General features: G+C 50.2%; 1 protein-coding gene across 2 annotated transcripts; it reads left to right on the forward strand.

The window, feature by feature from the left end:
- Window positions 1-4,761: 4,761 nt before the first annotated feature.
- LCMT2 (leucine carboxyl methyltransferase 2) lies at window positions 4,762-21,913 on the forward strand. 2 transcript variants are annotated; one of them, XM_035114980.2, is made up of 13 exons: window positions 4,762-4,983; window positions 6,286-6,367; window positions 6,466-6,649; window positions 7,213-7,369; window positions 9,306-9,495; window positions 9,636-9,743; window positions 10,923-11,013; window positions 11,878-12,126; window positions 12,220-12,450; window positions 12,939-13,045; window positions 14,476-14,663; window positions 19,511-19,646; window positions 20,640-21,912. In XM_035114980.2, the coding sequence occupies exons 1-13, from the start codon at window positions 4,781-4,783 to the stop codon at window positions 20,805-20,807; spliced, it is 2,094 nt and encodes a 697-aa protein (XP_034970871.2). In that variant the 5' UTR covers window positions 4,762-4,780; the 3' UTR covers window positions 20,808-21,912. The 2 variants fall into 2 exon arrangements, with proteins under 2 accessions (XP_034970871.2, XP_060130111.1); XM_060274128.1 differs by lacking the exon at window positions 9,636-9,743 and having other exon boundaries at window positions 20,640-21,913.
- The last annotated feature ends 352 nt before the right edge of the window (window positions 21,914-22,265 follow it).

The raw sequence follows: 22,265 nt of genomic DNA on the forward strand, positions 1-22,265 counted from the left end.
GACTATCTTAACATGGTCAAGAACAAGTTCCAGCGAGCCCCTTCCATTTTAATGTCCGATAATGGTGGGGAATTTTGTTCACATGAGATGCAGGCCGTCATGGCTAGAGAAGGCATATCACACGTGACCACAGTTGCCTACACACCCCAACAAAACTCAATTGCAGAGAGGAAATTTAGATCCATTTTGGAAATGACAAGGTGCATGCTAAAGGAAGCTAACTTGTCACACAGGCTGTGGGGTGAAGCGGCTCGTTGCTCAGTCTATCTTCAGAACAGACTGCCCACAAAAGGCGCAGAGCGCACACCATTTGAACTTTGGCATGGAAAAGCCCCAAATTTGTCACATATACGTGTATTTGGAAGTTTGTGCTACTATCATGTGCCCAAGGAGCACAGACACAAACTTGATTCCAGAGCGAAGGCAGGGATCCTAGTTGGGTACGCTTCTGGAGGAAAAGGATATAGAGTCTTGGATCCGCAAACTGGCAAGACAAGTTCGCAGCATGTAATTTACTTCGATGAGCAAGGCAAAGTTGATACAAAGGACACTGCCATTGATTGTTCCAAGGAGCCACAGGATGAGGAATTTGTGATTTTTCCTTTTGAACCAATACAAAGTACTAATCCAACTTCTAGTGTCGTAGCACCCCCTATAGGTGACACCCGAGAAGACGTGGAGGTCCAGGCCCCTGGCAGCACCAGAGACGAAGATGATGACGAGCAGCTGTATGGGGATATGCCACTGCTGGAGGAGGATGAGGAAGCTGATGCGGTCGAAAGACCAGAGGTCAGACGCTCATCCAGAACCAACAGAGGTGTTCCACCATTACGGCTGTCCTACCTTACAAGGTCGGCGTCTCCACAGGAACCTTCCAAATGGGAAGAGATAGAGAGGATGCCACCAGATGAAGCCAGTCTCTGGAGGAAAGCTGCTCAGGAGGAGATAGATGCACTTCATCGGAACAGGACCTGGACACTCACAGAACTACCTCCTGGTAAGGAAGCAATTGGAAGTAAATGGGTGTTCAAGGTTAAAAAGGGTTCAGAAGGGGAGGTGCAACGCTACAAAGCTAGGCTTGTGGCACAAGGTTTTTCCCAGAAGTATGGAGAGGATTACGATCAAGTGTTTGCACCGACAGTTCGATACAGCAGTGTCAGACTACTTTTAAGTATTGCAGCATCTAAGCAAATGTCAGTTTACCATATTGACATTGCGACAGCCTTTCTTCACGGCGAAATTTCTGAGCAGATTTATATGAAGCAGCCCAAAGGTTTCATTAAACCAAATGAGGCACATCTAGTGTGCAAGCTGCAGAAAGGACTTTATGGTTTGAAGCAAGCAGCGAGGGCTTGGAACCAGAAACTCCATGAGATGCTGGTGCAGCTTGGGTACAAGCAAGGGACTGCTGATAAGTGCTTGTACACCAAACAAAGGAATGGACAGTTTTCGTACATTTTAGCCTTTGTTGACGACCTTTTAATTTCTACGTCAAATGAGAAAGACTATAAAGACATAGTCAAACACCTCAACAGGGAAGTAGAGGTCAAGGAACTTGGAAAAGTGAAATACTACTTGGGAATTCAAGTTGAGAGAGAAGAGGATGGATCGTTCTTACTCAGCCAAAGGCAAAAGATAACTGAACTGATTGAAAGCATGCAGATGCAGGACGCACACCCAGTTGCGACACCGATGGCCACAGACTTCTTGAAGAATCAACAAGGTTCGAAGTTGCTGCCAAACAACACGCAATACAGGTCAGCGGTCGGCAAACTTTTGTATTTGGTTACCACATGCAGACCTGACCTGGCAAGTGCAGTGGGGATCCTAAGTAGGAAAGTAAGTTGTCCCACTGAGCATGATTGGGCTGGAGTTAAGAGGGTTGTTCGTTATCTAAAGGGAACCATGGACTGTAAATTAAAACTGCCAGCTGTCAGAGACCCTAAACTGCTTGGGTACACTGATGCGGATTGGGCTGGGGACAATAAGGATTATAAATCCACAAGTGGCTATGTTTTTATGTATGGGGACGGAGCTATTGCATGGGGCAGCTATAAACAGAAATGTGTAGCTTTATCGTCCACAGAATCTGAGTACATTGCGGCTTCGGAAGCTTGCAGAGAGATCCCCTGGCTGGATCAGCTCCTGAAGGACTTTGGCGTGCCAAGAACGGGACCTGTCAGCTTGATGGAGGACAATCAGAGCAGTATGAAGCTGACACAAAGTGAAAAGTTCCTTGCACGCACCAAACACATTGGGGTCAGGTACCACTACATACGCCAGGTGATCGAGGATGGACTTGTTGAAATGTGTTACTGCAACACTGACCAGATGACTGCAGATGTCCTAACAAAGCCCCTGCCAAGAGAGAAGTTCCAGGATCTTCGTGGCAAGCTGGGACTCTTGGGTGGTTGATTAAAGTTATTTATGTATGTTTTTGTGTATGTTGTGAATTGCCTGAGAAGGGGTTTGTGGGATGCAAAGGGTTAAGTGCAGTCAAGTCACAACAATCCCTAGATAGTCCACTTGGAGGACTGAGGAGGAGGATATGACTAAGCGTAGTTTCCTCTTCCTTCACATGCAAATGAGTTGAGGAAGTGGCAGATAAATCCTGAAGGAAACAGCCATTTTCCCTCTCTTGGACCAGACCTCTTGGACTACACACATCTTAGTGAGTCTCTCCCTCAAGGCCTCCAGCCTAGAGAGAGAGATGAGATGGAGTCTCACTTCTTATAAGTGAACTTCACAATGTATATATTACCTTTTAACTAAGCAAGTCTACCTCTTGAGTGTGCTGTACCTCGAGATGCTTGTAAGTAAACATCTTTTATACTTTTAAGAGCATTGTGTTGTGTCTTTTCTTTTAAGAGGGAAAAAGGGGAAATACCAGGAAAATACACTTTATTTTAGTGGCTTAAATCAAGCCTGCGCAAACGTTCTTCTGCTGTGTATTTTGCAAAAGGGGAATGTTTTACTCTGCTAAAGTTTTGTGCTTGCTAGCGCAAGCGGGGATAGGATATATTAAACAATATCTCCTCATCCACATTCCTGAACATTCCCACATTGGAGTATTATGAGCAGAGAAACAGAGAATGGACTGTGTCATTAGCCTTACAATAAAGTAGCTTTAGTACTACTTTTGGCTTCTCCATTCCTGCTGGAATATGCATGGATCATATGTGTTCTTCTCAGAGGAGGAGGATCGAATATTTGCCGGCCCTCTGGACTGCTTCAGTAGCGGCAGCCAGGGACAGGCCACAGGAAAGCTCTTGGAGCCTGGGGCAGTCTGGCATTTGCCCTGAGAGCCTTTCTGACAGGAACCACCTGCCCCAAGAGCCTGTCTTCTGAGGCCATCATCCAGTCCACCACTGCATCAAGACACTGATCCAGAGCTTTCATTGCCCCTCCTGGTTCAGATGCTATGAGGAAGAGCAGCAGACCTGTAATACCTTGCCTCAAAAAAACACATGGCTGCTCCCAGTGGCTTCATAAAGATCAGGGCGGTCCAACTTCACCAAGTGGGCTGCAAGAGTACTTTGACATGGGATCCAAGCACTGCACACTGCCTTGAATGTGAGGGGGGGGAGCAAGGCCAAAATCTGGCACACAGCACTCCTCATCATGCCTTCCCATTCCCAAAGCCCAGTGCCTCACTTACCTGGTTTTGGGAAGGCAGCATGAGGGCTGATGGGTGCAGTGTCAAATGTTGCTGAGGGCAGCCAAAAAAGGCCTTGAGGGCTGCATGTTCGACCATTCTGATATAGATCCTAATTAGCATTAGGGAGATGACATGTTGGTTGTTGGTTTACAGAGATGATATGTTGGTTGTTGGTTTAGGGAGGCTTTTAATGTTTAATAGATTATTTTATTTTTCTGTTGGAAGCCGCCCAGAGTGGCTGGGGAAACCCAGCCAGATGGGTGGGGTATAAATAATAATAAGTTGTTGTTGTTGTTGGGTGGCATGCATCTATCTCAGGAGACAATGTAGGAGTGCCTTCAGGGGTGAAGTCAAACCATTGGAGTTACAGTGCCTGCTGTGGCTGTAAAGCAGGTATCCCCAACCTTTGGCCCTCCAGATGTTTTAGACTACAATTCCCATCATCCCTGACCACTGGTCCTGTTAGCTAGGGATCATGGGAGTTGTAGGCCAAAACATCTGGAGGGCCGCAGTTTGGGGATGCCTGCTGTAAAGACTGATACAGGAGAGGCCTGTTTGGTTGCATCTGGGGCAGATGAAGGTGTCCGGTTGTGCTGCTGCAGATGCACCATGGCGGTTCTTCTCTCTGCGCTCCTTCCAGCGGTCGCTTTTCCACTGGGCACTGCTGTGGATGCAGGACCTCCCTGTCTGTCTCCAGGCCCTGCGGGAGAGGATAGTGCCCTGCAGAAACCCACAGGCCAGGCAGGGGCCAGGGGCTGAGCAGATGCAAGGGCAACCCGAAACAGTGCGCCTGGCCTCCCTCCCACCGCCGTCCCTTCAAGAGGACCAAGGCGCTGGCAGGTCCAAACCCGGGATCTAGGGAACCTGCCTCGCCCACGGAAGAGCCGTTGGCCCCCGCTCTCTGGCTGGGGGCGGCAAGGACACAGCCTGGCCCCGTCCTGGAGCGGCTTCGGGGCGCCCAACTCCCCTGGCTCCGCCCCAGTTCGGAGCGGCCAGGAAGTCCCGCCTCCGGAGCAGCGGAGCGATTGGCTTGTTCGGGCGGCGCCCAGTCGATCTGGGCACGTGGGAGCGTTGTCGGGCAACGCGCTGAGCAGCCGCTTCCGCCGCGGAGAGGTCGCGCTCATGGGCCGCCGCCGCCGGCGGGAGCAAGAGGCGGCCCCTCCGGGGGCGGCCCCTCCGCCGGCGCCGCCGTCCCGGCAGGTCCTGTCCACGGGGGGCAGCAGCGCCGCCAGCAAGAGGTCTGCCGCCGCGATGGGCTACACGCGCGACCGCTTCGCACTCCGGATGGCGCCCGCGGGAGGCCGCCGCGCCCCCATCATCCACCGGTGAGCGAGCCCGGGGCCGGGTCTGGCTTCCCGTCGAGCGAGGGGGCCCCTGCGCCCCACGGCCCTTGTGAGCTCCTTCGTGAGCTTGCCTAAGGCTCTCTTGAACCGCTCCCAACCGCTTTTGAGTCGTTTTCTCAAAGAAGCATTGGGATAGAATCCTAGATCTGTAGAGTTGGAAGGGACCCCGAGGGTCATCTAGTCCAGCCCCCCTAACAGACGGCCATCTGCTTGAAAACCTTCAAGGAAGGCGATTCCTCTCTAGAGAGCGATCTAGCGCTGGCCCCGGAGGGTGAGGTGAGCAGGTGGAGTGTTCCTGGCTGAAGCTGCTTGTTAAGAAGGCCGTCCCGTTAACTCTTCTCAAAATATTGAGCCCAAACCTATTGCTGTCGGTCCAGCTTGCATGAATGAATTGTGCTGTGTGAAGAAGTTCTTCCTTCTGCCCTGCATCTCCCAGTGCCCATATCATCCGGTGGCCTCCTTGAGTTGCAGTTTTGTGAGAGAGGGAGAAGAGCTTCTCTCTCTCTCCTCCCTCTGCTCTGCATAGACTTAGACATCTTTCTCATTGCCCCTAACCCACCTTTTCCATGGGTTAAAAAGCCCTCATGGGGGACGGATGAAGGAGCCCCACTTTGCCACCCGTTGAAACAGAAACGCCACAGAGATAGGAAGAAACCTCTGCCATTTGCTAGGAATTGCAAGTGGGGAGAGGAGGGGGTTGCTGGGCTTCCTAGATCCTGTGGGAACAGGATGCAGTGTGGCCTTCTTTGGCCTGATCTGGAAGCCAAGCTCTGCTTGTTTACTTTTTGCATATGTTCATATTGTGCCATTAAAAGACAGGAAATGGCTTTTCCTTTTCCCATCTGGAAAGGCAGCTGGAACAAAGTATAGCATGCATTGTCCATGACCACAAACAGCTCATATGCAGCAGCCCCGAGGACTTCTTTCATGATAGCCCACCTCCAGCTGAGCTCCTCTGAAGTCTGTCATGGGATCTCAAGTATAAAACTAGAGGTGAACTCCACGTGCATCTTCTGTGGCATGTGGGCAGGAAACTGCCAGCATTAGAGCCACTTGGTTTACTTACTTATATGGCTTGCATTCCACTCTATTATCAATGTCTTGTGAACGGATAACAGTTACTGCTGTATGCACTGGTGGTGAAAGAAATGTACCTGCAAATCTCACATAACCATATCTCCAATGTGGCAGCTGCTGCTGTGTAGGACATGTGGATGGTTGTTCCTTCCTTATTTGAAATTTCTGTATGCCGCTCTCCATTACTTCCTGTGTTCTCTCTCATAGGGGCTACTATGTCCGGGCCCAGGCAGTGGAACACTGTGTCCGGGCATTCCTGCTCAGCACTCATGGCTGCCCTCTAAGGCAGGTAAGCTGGGGGCGGGCAGAGAGCAGCTGCCATCCCTATTGCTGCGGAGGGTTTTGCTGTGTGGTGGGTGCTGATGTTGCAAACTCCTTTCCCTGCAGATCATCTCCTTGGGCGCAGGCTTTGACTCCCTCTTCTTCTTCCTCAAGAGCAAGGGGCTTCTGTGCCACACAGTGGTCTTTGAGGTTGATTTTCCAGACGTGGCATGCCCTAAAGCAGCCCTCATCAGGGGAACGGAGGAACTGATCACCCTGGTGGGGAACGACGCTTCTGGACAGACTCTGGGTATGGCGGTTGGCAACCTTGCCAGTCTCCACACAAAGTGAGGCCAGCCCATGGGTGTCCCTGATGGGTCTGATCTGCGTTGGTCCTGTGACCTTTCCAATGGGGACATAGGGAGGCCCCCTGACCACAGGCGACTGTGCTCCAGACAGCCCAGGAGAAGGAAGTGGCAGGTGGTAGATGCTGGAGCCAGGCAGGGACATTGTTAGCAGGGTTGCACACCAACCAGGCAGGGCAGCAGAGTCAGGACTGAACATGTGGTGGTTACTGGCATTCTGGAGAGCCCAGTACTGGGCGTCTAATGGCAGGTATTCAGTGGCAGTTCTGGCAACAGACATATGCGCACTGGGCAGAGCAGAGTGGCCTGCTTAATGTTCGCTGGATGTGTGCAAAGCTGTCTTTCCTTCCTCACCTGCAAGGCTCGTCTCCCGGCAGCCTGGTATTGTTCTTGCCCGCCCCCTTGTACGAGGAAGGGTCACAGTCACTTTGTGGATGGCAGTGAGGAGCATCTCTCTGTCTGGGCTCCAGGAGGTGACGAGTGACAGCTCTGTGGCTTCTTTTCCCAGGAGCGGCTGCTTTTTCCGGGGAGGATTACAGGCTGTTGGGAGTGGACCTCTCTGAGCTGCCACGGCTGGAAGAAGCCTTGCACAGAGCAGGACTGGACCCCAAAGTCCCCACAATGCTGCTGGCTGAAGTGGTGCTCACCTACATGGAGGTGGAGAGGTTTGTGGAATGCACTTTCCCTCTTGGGTCTCCTTGGCTGCCTGAGGGGCAAAAGGCTGTTGTCCTGACATAATATTCATAACAGCAAATGGTTTTGTGCGCTCTGAGGGAACATTGCTTGTCTCTATGATTCTGTTTGGTGGGCCTGGCCATAAGAGAAGCAGGTCCAGTTGTGAAGAGCTCAGAAAGGACCTCTGGCTGAGTGAATGGGAGGTGCAATGGCAAATGCTATTCAGTGTAATCAAGTGTGAAGTGATGCATGTGAATGTTTATGCAGTCTGAGCAAATTACATGCTTAGGATCCTTAGGAAAGGAATTCAAAATAAAGGTACCTGTATCATAACACTGTTCTCCAAATCTGTGGTGAAATACAGTACAATCAGTTGAAGGCTGGCTGGTTGATCTCAAACAAGTACACAGAAGGTGGAGAGCTTAAAAGATCTTTTTGTGTGGCGTTTTCCTGGGGCAGAAAGAGCTTTTGAGCTTTCCGCCTTGCTTACTGTGCTCTGGGAAGCTGTCGCAAGATTTTTTGGGAACTTGAATGTCCCGCTGAGATCAATCCAGAGTATTCCAGAGTCCACACGCTGACTGGGGCTTGTCCAGTAAGCAAGGTGGAGAGCTTACAAGAAAGGGTAAGGGGGCTTGCAAGGGGACGTTTCCAAGGGTGAGATGGGAGTACAGGTGAAACTCTGAAAATTAGAATATTGTCGAAAAGTGCATTTATTCCAGTAATGCAACTTAAAAGGTGAAACCAATAGATCATGCAAAGCAAGGTATGTCAAGCCTTTATTTGTTACAGGTAGGTAGCCGTGTTGGTCTGGATCGAAGTAAAATAAAAAAAAATTCCTTCAGTAGCACCTTAAAGACCAACTAAGTTTTTATTTTGGTATGAGCTTTCGTGTGCATGCACACTTCTTCAGATTTGTTGTAATTGTAATTATTTGTCGTTAGGCGGGTCAATTATAAATGGAATGTAATTAATGAAATGTAATAGCAATGTTTATTTTTTATTTTTGTAACTATTTGTTTTATTACTGTGGAATTTCCAAAAGAAAGCATTTGTAAAAATAATAATAATAATAAAAAATAAGTTAATAATAAGTTGCATTACTGAAATAAATGCACTTTTCGACGATATTCTAATTTTCAGAGTTTCACCTGTATATGCAGCACCCCTGGAATGGAACCTCCATGCAAGATGCGATCAAACTGTACTGTGTACAATTCTGATCACCTCACCCCCAAAAGTTGTAAAGCTGGGAAAGATATAGAAAGGGGCAACCAAAAGGATAAAGCAGGTGGAGTAATGCCCCTGTGAGAAAAGTCTGCAGCATTTGGGACTTTTTAGGAAAAGGTGAGGAAAAGGCAACACAATACTGTAGATGCTTATAAAATGATGCCTGGCAGGGAGAAAAGATTTTGTCCCTCATTCAACATCAAGGAGGAATATCCACGGAGGGAACCACAGGAGGGGAGAGTGCTGCTGTTGTGCTTGAATCCTGCTTACAGGTTTCCCATATTGGTGTCCGGGTGGCCACAGTGAGGACTGGATGCTGGACTAGCTGGGCCATTGGCCTGATCTAGCAGGCTTTTCTTTTATTCTAATGTTCTTAATTTAGGTTGCCAAATACACAAGTTGGCCTTAGCGCTTCTGCTTATTAGCCTTTAATTAATGTATTTAAATAAAGTTAACTTTATTTAAACTTTACTTAAAATGTGTTTAAAGATGCATTTTAATTGTTACAGTAGGACATGTCCCTGTGCTGCCTTCCAGCGCTAGGAGAGTGAGGAGGGCATTCGTCTACCTGCCCTGGCTACAGTCCACACAGACCTTGGGGGCTGTGGGGCACACCTTTGGTCTCCTCTGGTAGCAGACAGGGTGGAGCTAAGCTAGGTTGCGCTTCACTGCTAGACTTTGCCCTCCCCTCCCTTCCAGGTCAGATGCCCTGATCCAGTGGGCCGCTGGACACTTCCTGCATGCATGGTTCATCCTGTATGAACAGATCCACCCTGAAGACCCCTTTGGGCGTGTCATGCAGAATCACTTCAGCCGGCTCAACTCCCACCTTCGTTCCCTGGCCCAGTACCCCAACTGTAAGGCCCAGCGGTCCCGATTCCTTCAGAGGGTGAGTGCACGGGACTCAGGCAAGAGGGAGGCAGGAAAGAGGGAGGTCCTGTCTTTGGCAGAGGGTGGGGGCAGCTGAAGAAAGTGGCCTGTGGGAGCTGCTGCTGAGGGCTGCTCCCAGAGCTCTGCTGCTCTTTCCAGGGCTGGACAGAATGCAGCATCGTCAACATGAATGAGTTCTACAGACACGTTGTCCTTGGAGAGGAACGGCAGAGGATCCAAGCCCTGGAGCCTTTTGATGAGTTTGAGGTAACTGGCCAGGGCAGAGGCCCAGAGCCAGGTGCTTCTCTCTGGGCTTAAGCAGGTGCCTGAGAGCCCCAGGAAAGGGCCAGACTGGTGGTCTTCAGATCTGCACGAAGTGGAAAGGCCTGACCAGAGCTTTGCCAGGGCTGGCTGGCCTTATTCCAGGGGTGGGGGTGCCCATTGAGCCTCTGATAGCCAGCTGGTGCCAGAACCACCAAGCACTTCCAGAAAAGCATGGAGAAAATCTGCCTAGAAGCGCCTCTCTGTCCCCAGGATCCAAAGAGGCAAAAACACCTTGGGACACCCTAAGGAGAAGCTGCTGGATCATCTCATCTAGCCTTCTGTTCTCCTAGCCTGTGGGAAACCAGGGAGTGGAGGACCAGCGCCAGAACCCCCTCCCCTCCCGTGGCATCCAACAACGGGAAGCATGCCCACAATGCCCACCCTGGCAGCTCCTCTCAGCGGGGTCCTCTCCCCCTTGTCCTTTCTGGAGACCTCTGTTATGGTCACTTCCTGGGCCCAAAGGGCTCTGAGTGGGCCAAGCCTGCTGCTGTGCCTGCTCTGCGAAAGGGGCGTAGGCTTCTTGGAGCAGTTCTGTGTGAGTCCTTTGGGAAGAACCTCCCACTTGGGACCTTGCAGGTCTCTGCCTTTCCAGCAGCTCCTTGCTGTGTGGCTGGATTTTAGGGTGCTGTACAAATGCCGAGTGGGCTGTGGGCTTTTTCATTAAATTAGCTCAATGTTTGACCGAGTTCCTTGTGGCACTTTGCTTGGCGAACGGTTTGTGTGTGGGCTGGACAAGAATATCAGGTGGACTCACAGAGGAAGTTGAAGCAAAATTAAAAAATTCCTTCCAGTAGCACCTTAGAGACCAACTAAGTTTGTCACTGGTATGAGCTTTCGTGTGCATGCACACTTCACAGAGGAAGTAAAATAAAAATTTCCTTCAGTAGCACCTTAAAGACCAACTAAGTTTTTATTTTGGTATGAGCTTTCGTGTGCATGCACACTTCTTCAGATACACTGAAATAGTAGTCCCCAGGCGCTTATGTAGAGAAGGGGTGGGGAGGGGAGGGGGAGGGGAGGGGGTATCACTCAGAAGGGTGGTGCAAGTGTTCACAGAGGAAGGTTTGAGTGGGAAACAGAAGCTGGACAAAGCAAGTAACTCCTCCTGCTCTTTCTGTGCAGGAATGGCACCTGAAGTGCTCCCACTATTTCATCCTTGTGGCCTCCAAAGGAGAGACACCATCTCCAAATCTTCTATTTCCTGGTCTGGAAGGTAAAAATACAGCAGCTCTTTTGTGGGTTGGAGCCAGGACTTTTTGCCACTAGAAGCAAAGAAGAACATGTCCGCAGTGCCACTGCCATGCCCCTGCCCAGTGGTGCTGAGTGGGCATGAGGCGGGTGCACAGAGGGGATGTTGCCCTCATTCTCCCCCCCCCCCGTGTTTTGGCAGGGTTTTGCCCTCTTTCCTCAGCTTCTGGGGAGGGGGCTGGGCTGGGCAATTGATTCAGAGTGGAGCAGCAGCAGCCTAGAGGCCCCTGGGTCCTGCGGCTGGCCAGCCGGCCGGCCACTTTCTAGCCAGGTGAAGGCAGCCTAGATGTGTTGGGCTTACTAGAAGCCCAGGAGGCCAAGGCGCATCCCTGGATGCCAAGCTCCAGGAAGAAGAAGCCGGGGTGGGTGGGGGATGCTGATGTCTTGAGAGGAGAATGGAACTGGGGAGGAAGGTAAAGGAGAAGAGTGTTGGGGCATTGGCTGACTTCAACCAGCCTGGCACTGAAGAGGTAGCTGCCTGTTTGGACCCTGGCAAGAAGAGGCAGGAGGAGAGTCCCTCAGGGCATGCAGCCAGCCTAGGGAGAGACTCCAGTGCTGCCCAAACAGTTCAGGGACAGGAAGTTCAGAGCTGTCAGGAGAGTTGTCCTGAAAGACCAGGGGACTCAGCCCTGGTGGCGCATTTGGGTCTGGTGCCCTGTGGGATTCCCTCCTGGGCAGATTTGCCATTTCCTGAGGAGGTGGTGAGGCCATGTGGGCCTGGCCTGGCGTGACTTAGAAGTATGCAGCCCTTAGGCTGTGGGCTTTCTTGTGTTGTAGTGCCTCTGCTACCAGTGACACTGCCCCCCCCCACCCTGTCTCTCCCCTTCAGCCCCCCTGACTCGCTCTCTGCCATGTTTTGCCGGGACTGTTGCTGCATCTGCTTGTGCACCTGTCTCTGGCCTGAGGCGCTATGGCCACCGCTCTGTGATCATTGCCCCCCACGTGATCCTGACCATTGGAGGTTTTGGGGACCACGGGGGACGTCACTGCCGCCTGACAGAGCTGCATGCCTTGATCAAGCAGAAGGATGCCTGGCAAGAGAGCAGTGTGACCTTGGCCGAGCCAGGAGACGCCTGGGGTGAGTTGACAGGTGCCCTCTCTGCATCTTTGGCTTGTCCAGCCTCCCTTGGGGACAGCAGTCTGAGCTCAGTTGCACCTGCTTCCTCTGCAGACGGCCGGCTCTTCCACTCCTTGACTCTTCTGCAGGCAGGCTGGGCGGTGGTGTTTGGGGGGCGCCGGTCCCCGGTGAAGCCTGCTCTAGAGGTGCATTGCCTGAGAGTGTTGGAGTCTGCCAGCGCCTCCGCCTCCAGCCCTCTTCGTGTGGAACTGACTCGGCTGCTGCCTCCCCAGGACCTGCCTTTGCCCCGCTGGAGACACACGGCAACCAAAGTTGTGCATCAAGGTGGGTGGGAGGCGCTCTTTGGTCTGCAGCAAGGCAGGCAGGCTGGCTGGGTGGCAGGCCGGAGGCCGGCTGGGGTGGAGAGTAGCCCAAAGGGGCTGCATCTCTTTCTGTCTCCTGGGCCCTCCAGATGCCTGTCAGGAAGCCCCTTGCTGCTCTCTACTCCCCGGAGAAGAGGGGGCTCCAGATACAGTGGAGGAAGGAAGGGCAAGGGAGGAGTTGTGTGGTGGGATTTCCCACCAGCCCCTTGCCAATTGTCTTAAAGCCCTGAACGAGTTTTGCTAGTTGCCGCAGCTCCTCTAAAGCATTGGTGGAGCAGGGCCAGCAGCCCTTGGAAGAGGCAGTTTATGATTCCCATGGGAAACTCGGGGCAGCCTCCCTCCCTCCCTCCCTCCCTCCCTCCCTCCAGCAGAGCCTTAATAATTTCCCTGCACCTTAGGAGATCCCAGGGAGGGGGCAGGCCTCCACTCTGACCTCCTGCTCTTTTCCAGGTGAGGCATACCTGTTTGTCTACGGGGGCTGTTGCTCCAGGCAGGCTGTGCTGGCGGATTGGTGCTTCCTGCACCTGAAGGAGGAGGGGAAGATCTCCTGCCAGCAGGTACGAGGCAGGGCAGAGCCCTCTTTTGCTCCTGGCTGAAGCCTGCGTTCATCAGTCCCCGTTCGAGTGACCCTGTCAACTGCTTCATTGGCGATGGTCCCGTGGGTGGTGTTAGAGAAAGGAGACTTTTCCAAAACCTCAGTCTCATTCCCATAATTGCTTGCAAATCAGAACAGAAAGAAGTAGTTTGGGGGCTGTGATGCTTTCCATGCAAGCCACCTGCAAAGTTTGCTTCTTTGCTGCATTTTTATTGTGCCTTTCCAGGTGTTTTGGGGAGTGCACATGTTATCTTCGCAACAACTCTGTGAGGCAGGCTAGGCTGACAAATAGTGGCTGACTTGAGGTCACTCAGCAGGAGCCAGAGCTGACTGGGTTTCCCTTAGCCTTTTAGTCTGACCCTCTAACCATCCAAAGACAACTTTGGCTTGAAACTAGAGAGTCTGGGACCCCCCTCCCCCACTGCCTGTGCCTCCTCTTTTGCCACTGAGAAGGCCTCTCCCCATGTCTCCCCCTTTGTCTCCCAGTCCAGCAACCTCTTCTCTTTACACATGTCCCCAACCAGTCAATGCGGATGGGGAAGCAGGCTGCCCCTTCCACGCCTGCCACCCGCTCACCTGAAGGATGCAGTCTGCTCCATCTGGGAAGGCTTACTGGGTCCGGGCAAGATCTGCAGCATGCAAAGAACTTACACATCTTCTAGAAATGAGTCTTGTAGAAAGGGCAAGAGGTGCAAGTGCTGATGAAGCAACTCATGCCTTAATGCAGGGGTCAGCAAACGTTTTCAGCAGGGGGCCGGTCCACCGTCCCTCAGACCTTGTGGGGGGCCGGACTATATTTTGAAAAATATATATGAACAAATCCCTATGCCCCACAAATAACCCAGAGATGTATTTTAAATAAAAGGACACATTCTACTCATGTAAAATCACCAGGCAGGCCCCATAAATAACCCAGAGATTTTAATAAAAGGACACATTCTGCACACGAAAGCTCATACCAAAATAAAAACTTAGTTGGTCTTTAAGGTGCTACTGAAGGATTTTTTTTTTATTTTGCTTCGACTCAGACCAACACGGCTACCTACCTGTAACTACTCATGTAAAAATATGCTGATTCCCGGACCGTCTGCGGGCCAGATTTAGAAGGCGATTGGGCCACATCCGGCCCCCGGGCCTTAGTTTGGGGACCCCTGCCTTAATGAAATACGGCTGAAGTCCGAGATTTTGGGAAAGCTCTCTTCTCTTGGCACCTGCTCCCTGGTGACTCTTGGCTGCTGCACCAGAACAGCCTGTTCATGCTCTGCTTCTGGGGGTGGGATGTGCAGGGGGCTTGCTTGGTGTGTGGGGGGAAAAGTGTATGCTCATGAGTCCCCGTCCTTTGGGGAAACGGTGCTGCCGGCTCACTCCTTCCCTTCTGCTTCTCGGCCTTAGATCCCTGTGGATGGACCTGTCCCAGCTGGCCGCCACTCCCATAGTGCCTGTGGCTGGGCAGGTGGGGTGCTCATCACAGGAGGCCTGGATGCAGCAGAGCAGCCTCTGGGCACCATCCTCTTTCTGAGGCCAGCTGGGAAAGGCTTTCAGTGGCACTCAGTGGAGACCCACCCGCCAATCTCTCCCAGGTAAGCTCCCTCCCTCCCTGGAGCATCTGCATTAGGTCTCATGGGTGGGTGGGCTTGTCCCCGTCTCAGGCAAATACCCAAAGACCTGTGAGGTTGTGGGGCAGCCCTTCCCCCAGAGGCTTCTTGTCAGGTCGGCTCTGCCCTGTCCCCAAAGGCCCCAAACCTCCACTCAAGAGACATTGCCCCTGACTGGCATTTTGAGCCACCTGAGCCCTCTGCACCTTGGCTCAGAAGTACATCCCACTGTGTTTACTGAGTCTAGCAAAAGGGAACTCCTATTACCAGGGTGCCAAGTCTGGTCAGGATGGAGCAAAATGGCGCTGGCAGCAGAAGTTGTTACTTGAGAATTGCAAGGCACAGACTTGTAGCTGTCAGTGAAATCAAAGTTATTTTATAAAATCAAAATGCATGTGGAAGGACACTCAAGTCGGGCTCAAGAGTCTCCCATTGAAATCTAGCCTTGAAATCCTGCCTGTTCAGGATTGGCTGCAAGGGCTCTTGGGCTGCTTCTCAGACCAAAAGAGCAGACCAACCTGGATGTCCAAGTTCAGGCGGCTGAAGGAGCAATGGTGTCTGTGGTCAAGGGGCAGGCAGAGAAATCCTTGGAGGGAGCGACCCACTTGCACCCTGGTTGCTGCTGGTTGGAGTGTTGGGGGCTTTTGTCTCTAGGAAGATAGAGGTGGCCTGGCACTGTTTCCTCCGCTCAAGGGCATCCTGATCAAGTTTGAAGATGACACCAAATTGGGAGGGGTGGCTAATACCACAGAGGACAGGATCACACTTCAAAATGACCTTAACAGATTAGAAAACTGGGCAAAAGCAAACAAGATGAATTTTCACAGGGAGAAATGTAAAGTACTACACTTGGGCAAAAAAATGAAAAGCACAAATACAGGATGGGAGACACCTGGCTTGAGAGCAGTACATGTGAAAAGGATCTAGGAGTCTTGGTAGACCACAAACTTAACATGAGTCAACAGTGTGATGCAGCAGCTAAAGAAGCCAATGCAATTCTGGGCTGCATCAATAGGAGTATGGCATCTAGATCAAGGGAAGTAATAGTACCACTGTATTCTGCTCTGGTCAGACATCACCTGGAATACTGTATCCAGTTCTGGGCACCACAGTTCAAGAAGGATACTAACAAGCTGGAACATGTCCAGAGGAGGGCAACCAAAATGGTCAAAGGCCTGGAAATGATGCCTTATGAGGAACGACTTAGGGAGCTGGGCATGTTTAGCCTGGAGAAGAGAAGGTTAAGGGGAGATATGATAGCCATGTTCAAATATATTGTTGTTGTTTAGTCGTTTAGTCGTGTCCGACTCTTCGTGACCCCATGGACCATAGTACGCCAGGCACTCCTGTCTTCCACTGCCTCCCGCAGTTTGGTCAAACTCATGTTCGTAGCTTCGAGAACACTGTCCAACCATCTCATCCTCTGTCGTCCCCTTCTCCTAGTGCCCTCATTCTTTCCCAACATCAGGGTCTTTTCCAGGGAGTCGTCTCTTCTCATGAGGTGGCCAGAGTATTGGAGCCTCAGCTTCACGATCTGTCCTTCCAGTGAGCACTCAGGGCTGATTTCCTTCAGAATGGATAGGTTTGATCTTCTTACAGTCCATGGGAATCTCAAGAGTCTCCTCCAGCACCATAATTCAAAAGCATCAATTCTTCGGCGATCAGCTTTCTTTATGGTCCAGCTCTCACTTCCATACATCACTACTGGGAAAACCATAGCTTTAACTATACGGACCTTTGTCGGCAAGGTGGTGTCTCTGCTTTTTAAGATGCTATCTAGGTTTGTCATTGCTTTTCTCCCAAGAAACAGGCGTCCTTTAATTTCGTGACTGCTGTCACCATCTGCAGTGATCAAGGAGTCCAAGAAAGTAAAATCTCTCACTGCCTCCATTTCTTCCCCTTCTATTTGCCAGGAGGTGATGGGACCAGTAGCCATGATCTTGGTTTTTTTGATGTTGCGCTTCAGACTATATTTTGCACTCTCCTCTTTCACCCTCATTAAAAGGTTCTTTAATGCCTCCTCACTTTCTGCCATCAAGGTTGTGTCATCTGCATATCTGAGGTTGTTGATATTTCTTCCGGCAATCTTAATTCCGGCTTGGGATTCATCCAGTCAAGCCTTTCGCATGATGAATTCTGCATATGTTAAATAAGCAGGGAGACAATATACAACCTTGTTGTACTCCTTTCCCAATTTTGAACCAATCAGTTTTTTTCCATATCCAGTTCTAACTGTAGCTTCTTGTCTGACATACAGATTTCTCAGGAGACAGATGAGGTGATCAGGCACTCCCATTTCTTTAAGAACTTGCCATAGTTTGCTGTGGTCGACACAGTCAAAGGCTTTTGCATAGTCAATGAAACAGAAGTAGACGTTTTTCTGGAACTCCCTAGCTTTCTCCATAATCCAGCGTATGTTTGCTATTTGGTCTCTGGTTCCTCTGCCCCTTCGAAATCCAGCTTGCACTTCTGGGAGTTCTCTTGGCCACATACTGCCTAAGCCTGCCTTGTAGAATTTTAAGCATAACCTTGCTAGCGTGTGAAATGAGCGCAATTGTGCGGTAGTTGGAGCATTCTTTGGCACTGCCCTTCTTTGGGATTGGGATGTAGACTGATCTTCTCCAATCCTCTGGCCATTGCTGAGTTTTCCAAACTTGCTGGCATATTGGTTGTAGCACCTTAACAGCATCATCTTTTAAAATTTTAAATAGTTCAGCTGGAATATCATCACTTCTACTGGCCTTGTTATTAGCAGTGCTTTCTAAGGCCCATTTGACTTCACTCTCCAGGATGTCTGGCTCAAGGTCAGCAACCACACTACCTGGGGTGTACGAGACCCCATATCTTTCTGGTATAATTCCTCTGTGTATTCTTGCCACCTCTTCTTGATGTCTTCTGCTTCTGTTAGGTCCTTACCACTTTTGTCCTTTATTATGGTAATCTTTGTACGAAATGTTCCTTTCATATCTCCAATTTTCTTTCTTTGCATTGCTCATTTAAGAAGACCCTCTTGCCTCTCCTTGCTATTTTTTGGAAATCTGCATTCAGTTTCCTGTATCTTTCCCTATCTCCCTTGCATTTTGCTTGCCTCCTCTCCCCCACTATTTGTAAGGTCTCGTTGGACAGCCATTTTGCTTTCTTGCATTTCCTTTTCCTTGGGATGGTTTTCGTTGCTGCCTCCTGTATAATGTTACGAGCCTCCATCCATAGTTCTTCAGGCACTCTGTCCACCAAATCTAAATCCTTAAACCTGTTCCTCACTTCCACTGTGTATTCATAAGGGATTTGATTTAGATTGTATCTTACTGGCCCAGTAGATTTTCCTACTTTCTTCAGTTTAAGCTGGAATTTTGCTATAAGAAGCTGATGATCTGAGTTACAGTCAGCTCCAGGTATTGTTTTTGCTGACTGTATAGAACTTCTCCATCTTTGGCAGCAGAGAATATAATCAATCTGATTTCGATGCTGCCCATTTGGTGATATCCATGTGTAGAGTCGTCTCTTGTGTTGTTGGAAAAGAGTGTGTGTGATGACCAGCTTGTTCTCTTGACAGAACTCTATTAGCCTTTGCCCTGCTTCATTTTGAACTCCAAGGCCAAATTTGCCAAATTTTATCTCTTGATTCCCTACTTTAGCATTCCAGTCCACTGTAATGAGAAGAACATCCTTCTTTGGTGTCATTTCTAGAAGGTGTTGTAAGTCTTCATAGAATTGGTCAATTTCAGTTTCTTCAGCACCGGTAGTTGGTGCATAAACTTGGATTACTGTGATGTTAAAAGGTCTGCCTTGGATTCGTATCGAGATCATTCTGTCATTTTTGAGATTGCATCCCATTACAGCTTTTGCCACTCTTTTGTTGACTATGAGGGCCACTCCATTTCTTCTACGGGATTCTTGCCCACAGTAGTAGATATGATAGTCATCCGAACTGAATTCGCCCATTCCCTTCCATTTTAGTTCACTGATGCCCAGGATGTCAATATTTATTCTTGTCATCTCATTTTTGACCACATCCAGCTTACCTTTATCCATGGTTCTTACATTCCATGTTCCTATGCAATATTTTTCTTTACAGCATCGGACTTTCCTTTCGCTTCCAGGTATATCCGCAACTGAGCGACCTTTCGGCTTTGGCCCAGCCGCTTCATCAGCTCTGAATCTACTTGTACTTGTCCTCCACTCTTCCTCAGTAGCATGTTGGACGCCTTCCGACCTGAGGGGCTCATCTTCCAGCGTCATAACTTTTATATGCCTGTTGTCTTTGTCCATGGAGTTTTCTTGGCAGGGATACTGGAGTGGCTTGCCAGTTCCTTCTCCAGGTGGATCACATTTAGTCAAAACTCTCCACTATGACCTGTCCATCTTGGGTGACCCTGCATGGCATAGCTCATAGCTTCTCTGAGTTATTCAAGCCCCTTCGCCACGACAAGGCATTGATCCATGAAGGGGATCAATGAATTTGATCCATGAAGGGGATCAAATATATTAAAGGGTGCCATATAGAGGAGGGAGAAAGGTTGTTTTCTGCTGCTCCAGAGAAGTGGACACGAAGCAATGGATTCAAACTACAAGAAAGAAGATTTCACCTAAACATTAGGAAGAACTTTCTGACAGTAAGAGCTGTTCGACAGTGGAATTTGCTACCAAGGAGTGTGGTGGAGTCTCCTTCTTTGGAGGTCTTTAAGCAGAGGCTTGACAGCCATCTGCCAGGAATGCTTTGATGCTGTTTCCTGCTTGGCAGGGGGTTGGACTGGATGGCCCTTGTGGTCTCTTCTAACTCCATGATTCTAAGTGAGGGCTGCCACTGCCCCCCCTCCCTTCCTTCTTTCCAGATACTCACATACAGCCCATGTGCATCGGGGGAGGCTGTTGCTGGTGGGTGGCGTCTGGTTCCATGCCCCGTCCGTGCCTGGCGTCACTGTGATTGATCTGGCAACGGGACTCACGGCGGAGTATTGCATTGACACGGTGAGTTGCTGGTGTGGGAGATATGTGCTAAGGGAAGGATCCTTCCGCTGCCTTTTTATAGCTGCCTCCAGGTTCACTTACCTGCTTCCCCTAAGCATACCTTGAAGCAGGATCCCACCCGTATGCCTTACTGAGAGTCACACTATTGTCCCGTCTAGCTCATTGCTGTATGCACTGCCTTTTCCAGGCTGCAGGATTGAAACGGGAAGTGCAGGTGAACAGGCAAGCAAGGATCCAGTTTCAGCTGCAGGTGCCTAGGCTGAGCTATTGGAGGGCTGGAGAAATGGGAGGCTATGCCAAAGACTTGGTGGGATCCGTGGGGTTTTGCGGAGGAGTGAGGGGGAGCCTCATGCGGGCATCGCTGGAAGGCAGTTCCAAGCACAGGAGGCAGGCAGGGAGAACAGGGTGGAGTCTTCTGGGGAGCAGGAGGGCTGAGGGGTTGGCAGCACAGGAGCAAAGGTCACTGGCAGAGATGTACCGAAATCTATGAGCAGAGAGAGAAGCTGGGGCATGAAGAGTGGGGCGTGAAGAGAAGGACAAGGAGTTTGTGCTGAATCTAGGGCAGAGCAGGAAGGCTTTAAGGAGGGGAGGCATGGCAGGGGGTGGACTGGGTGACCATTTAGGTCCCTTCCAAGTGTCTGATTCCAAGAGAGTGGGAGGATGTTGGCAGCCACGTGCAGATGGACACAAGGAGACCAAGACGAGAGGCTGGAATGGGCCTGAGGTTATCTAGGCAAGGACCATTGAGGAAGGGAAGGGTTGTATCCTTGCAAGGGCTGGCATTATTCATGCCACATGCTTTTGGCTTCTCTCTTCCTCTCCCCCCCCCCCCCCAGCAAAGCAGGAGCTGGCCACCCGCCTCTCCACAATCTCCTTTCCCAGAGTGGGGGGCAAGTGAGGCAGGAGGAGCCCATGTGCGTCTGTTGGCTGCCACCTCTGGCCCCTTTTGCCAGCCTGACTCCTGATGACATCCTTACCCCTCTTCTCTACCAGGCATCTCTGGAGTGGCCTCTGATGTTGCACAACCACAGCAGCATCTTCCTGCCAGACGAAGAGGAGCTTCTTCTTCTTGGTGGTGGTGGCAACTGCTTCTCCTTTGGGACACATCTGAACTTCCATCCTGTCCGCCTGGCCCTGGCTAGTATTTGGAGTGAGCCGTGAATCCCTGAGTGGACCTGAGAGGATGTGGTCAGCAGAAGGGAAAGAGATTGCCCTGCCCTGGCTTGGTGCAGGCGAAGTATGTATGTGGGGGGTCAGGGCAGGGCAATGCCCACCCACCCTCCACATGTGGCTATTGGCTCTTTCTGTCCCAGGGAAGTTGATGACCCTCCTGGCAAGAAGGTGTTATTTGCTCAGAGGCCAAATGATGGTGGGAGGGAAGGAAGCAGGGCCAATGGAGGTTTGGGGCAGCTGTCCTGTGTTCCCAACCATAGGAAAGGGGCTTCTTAGATTGGGGAAGAATTGATGAATGAAGGCAAAAGAATAAATAAAATCTGCTCTCCCCAGGGAGGCTTGCTTGACGCCTTCCCTACACAGCTTTAGGTGCCAGGTAAAAACATTCCTCTAAGGCCTTTTAAACAGGGGTAGGTGGGTACTGTTTCGTTTGTTATTATGTTACGCATTTTTATACTGTAAACTACTCTGTGAGCTTTGGATGAAGGGTGGTATAGGAATTTAATAAATAAATAATAAATAAACTCTGACTTATTCCTAGCCCAAATCTAGTACTCAGTTGTATGCTAAAGCCATGGGTGACACTGACATTCATGCCAAAGGGTAGTTTTAAAAATAATTTAAAAAACTTGGGCTTTGTGTTTTCTTAACAAAATGCATGAGATAGGGGTGGGAAAGAGAGAGAGAGGTGACTTTCCTCTCTTGGTTGTTCATACTTTTCATTTAGCATGATACACGCAGCTGGCTGCCCAAGTCCAGCTATGCCAAAATTTTGGATTTCACTGCGGAGTCATTTGGGTTCCCCGGTTTGGGATTCTGTCACTCATATCTATGCATTGGGATCCTTAGGAAAGGGACTGAAAGTAAAGCCGTCTCTTTTGCAATGCATACTAATCTATAGTGTGGCTGCACTTAGAATACTGTGTGCAGAATTGGTTGCCTCCCCTCAAAAAGGATATACAGTCGTACCTCACAAGACGAACGCCTCGCAACGAAAAACTCGCTAGATGAAAGCGTCTTGCGATGTTTTTGGTGACTCGCAAGATAAAGTTTTCTATGGCCGCGCTTTGCAAGATGATATTTTTCGGCGTTTTTTTTTTTCGTGGTAACCTGCACTTCGCAAGACAAAATTATCGCTAGACGAAGCGACTCGCATAATGAATTAATTTCGTCTTGCGAGGCACCACTGTATCCGGAATAGGCCTTGTTCACACTGCTGCTCACTGTAAAACATTCACCACCTTCAAGGACCAAGGGGAAGAGAAGAAATCCCCAAGAACCTTATAATAACATTTGAAAAATACAGAATTAAGGATCTAGCTTACTGTGGGTTGTGAAATGGAAAGGAACTGAAGTATGAATCAAGTGTGATTGAAATTTACCATGGTATTTGTCCTTATACCTTGAGAAAGTGCAGAGATTTTAGACCATTTACTCTTGCATTAA

This window comes from Zootoca vivipara, chromosome 4 (assembly GCF_963506605.1).
Source record: "Zootoca vivipara chromosome 4, rZooViv1.1, whole genome shotgun sequence".
NCBI classification, from domain to species: Eukaryota; Metazoa; Chordata; class Lepidosauria; order Squamata; family Lacertidae; genus Zootoca; species Zootoca vivipara.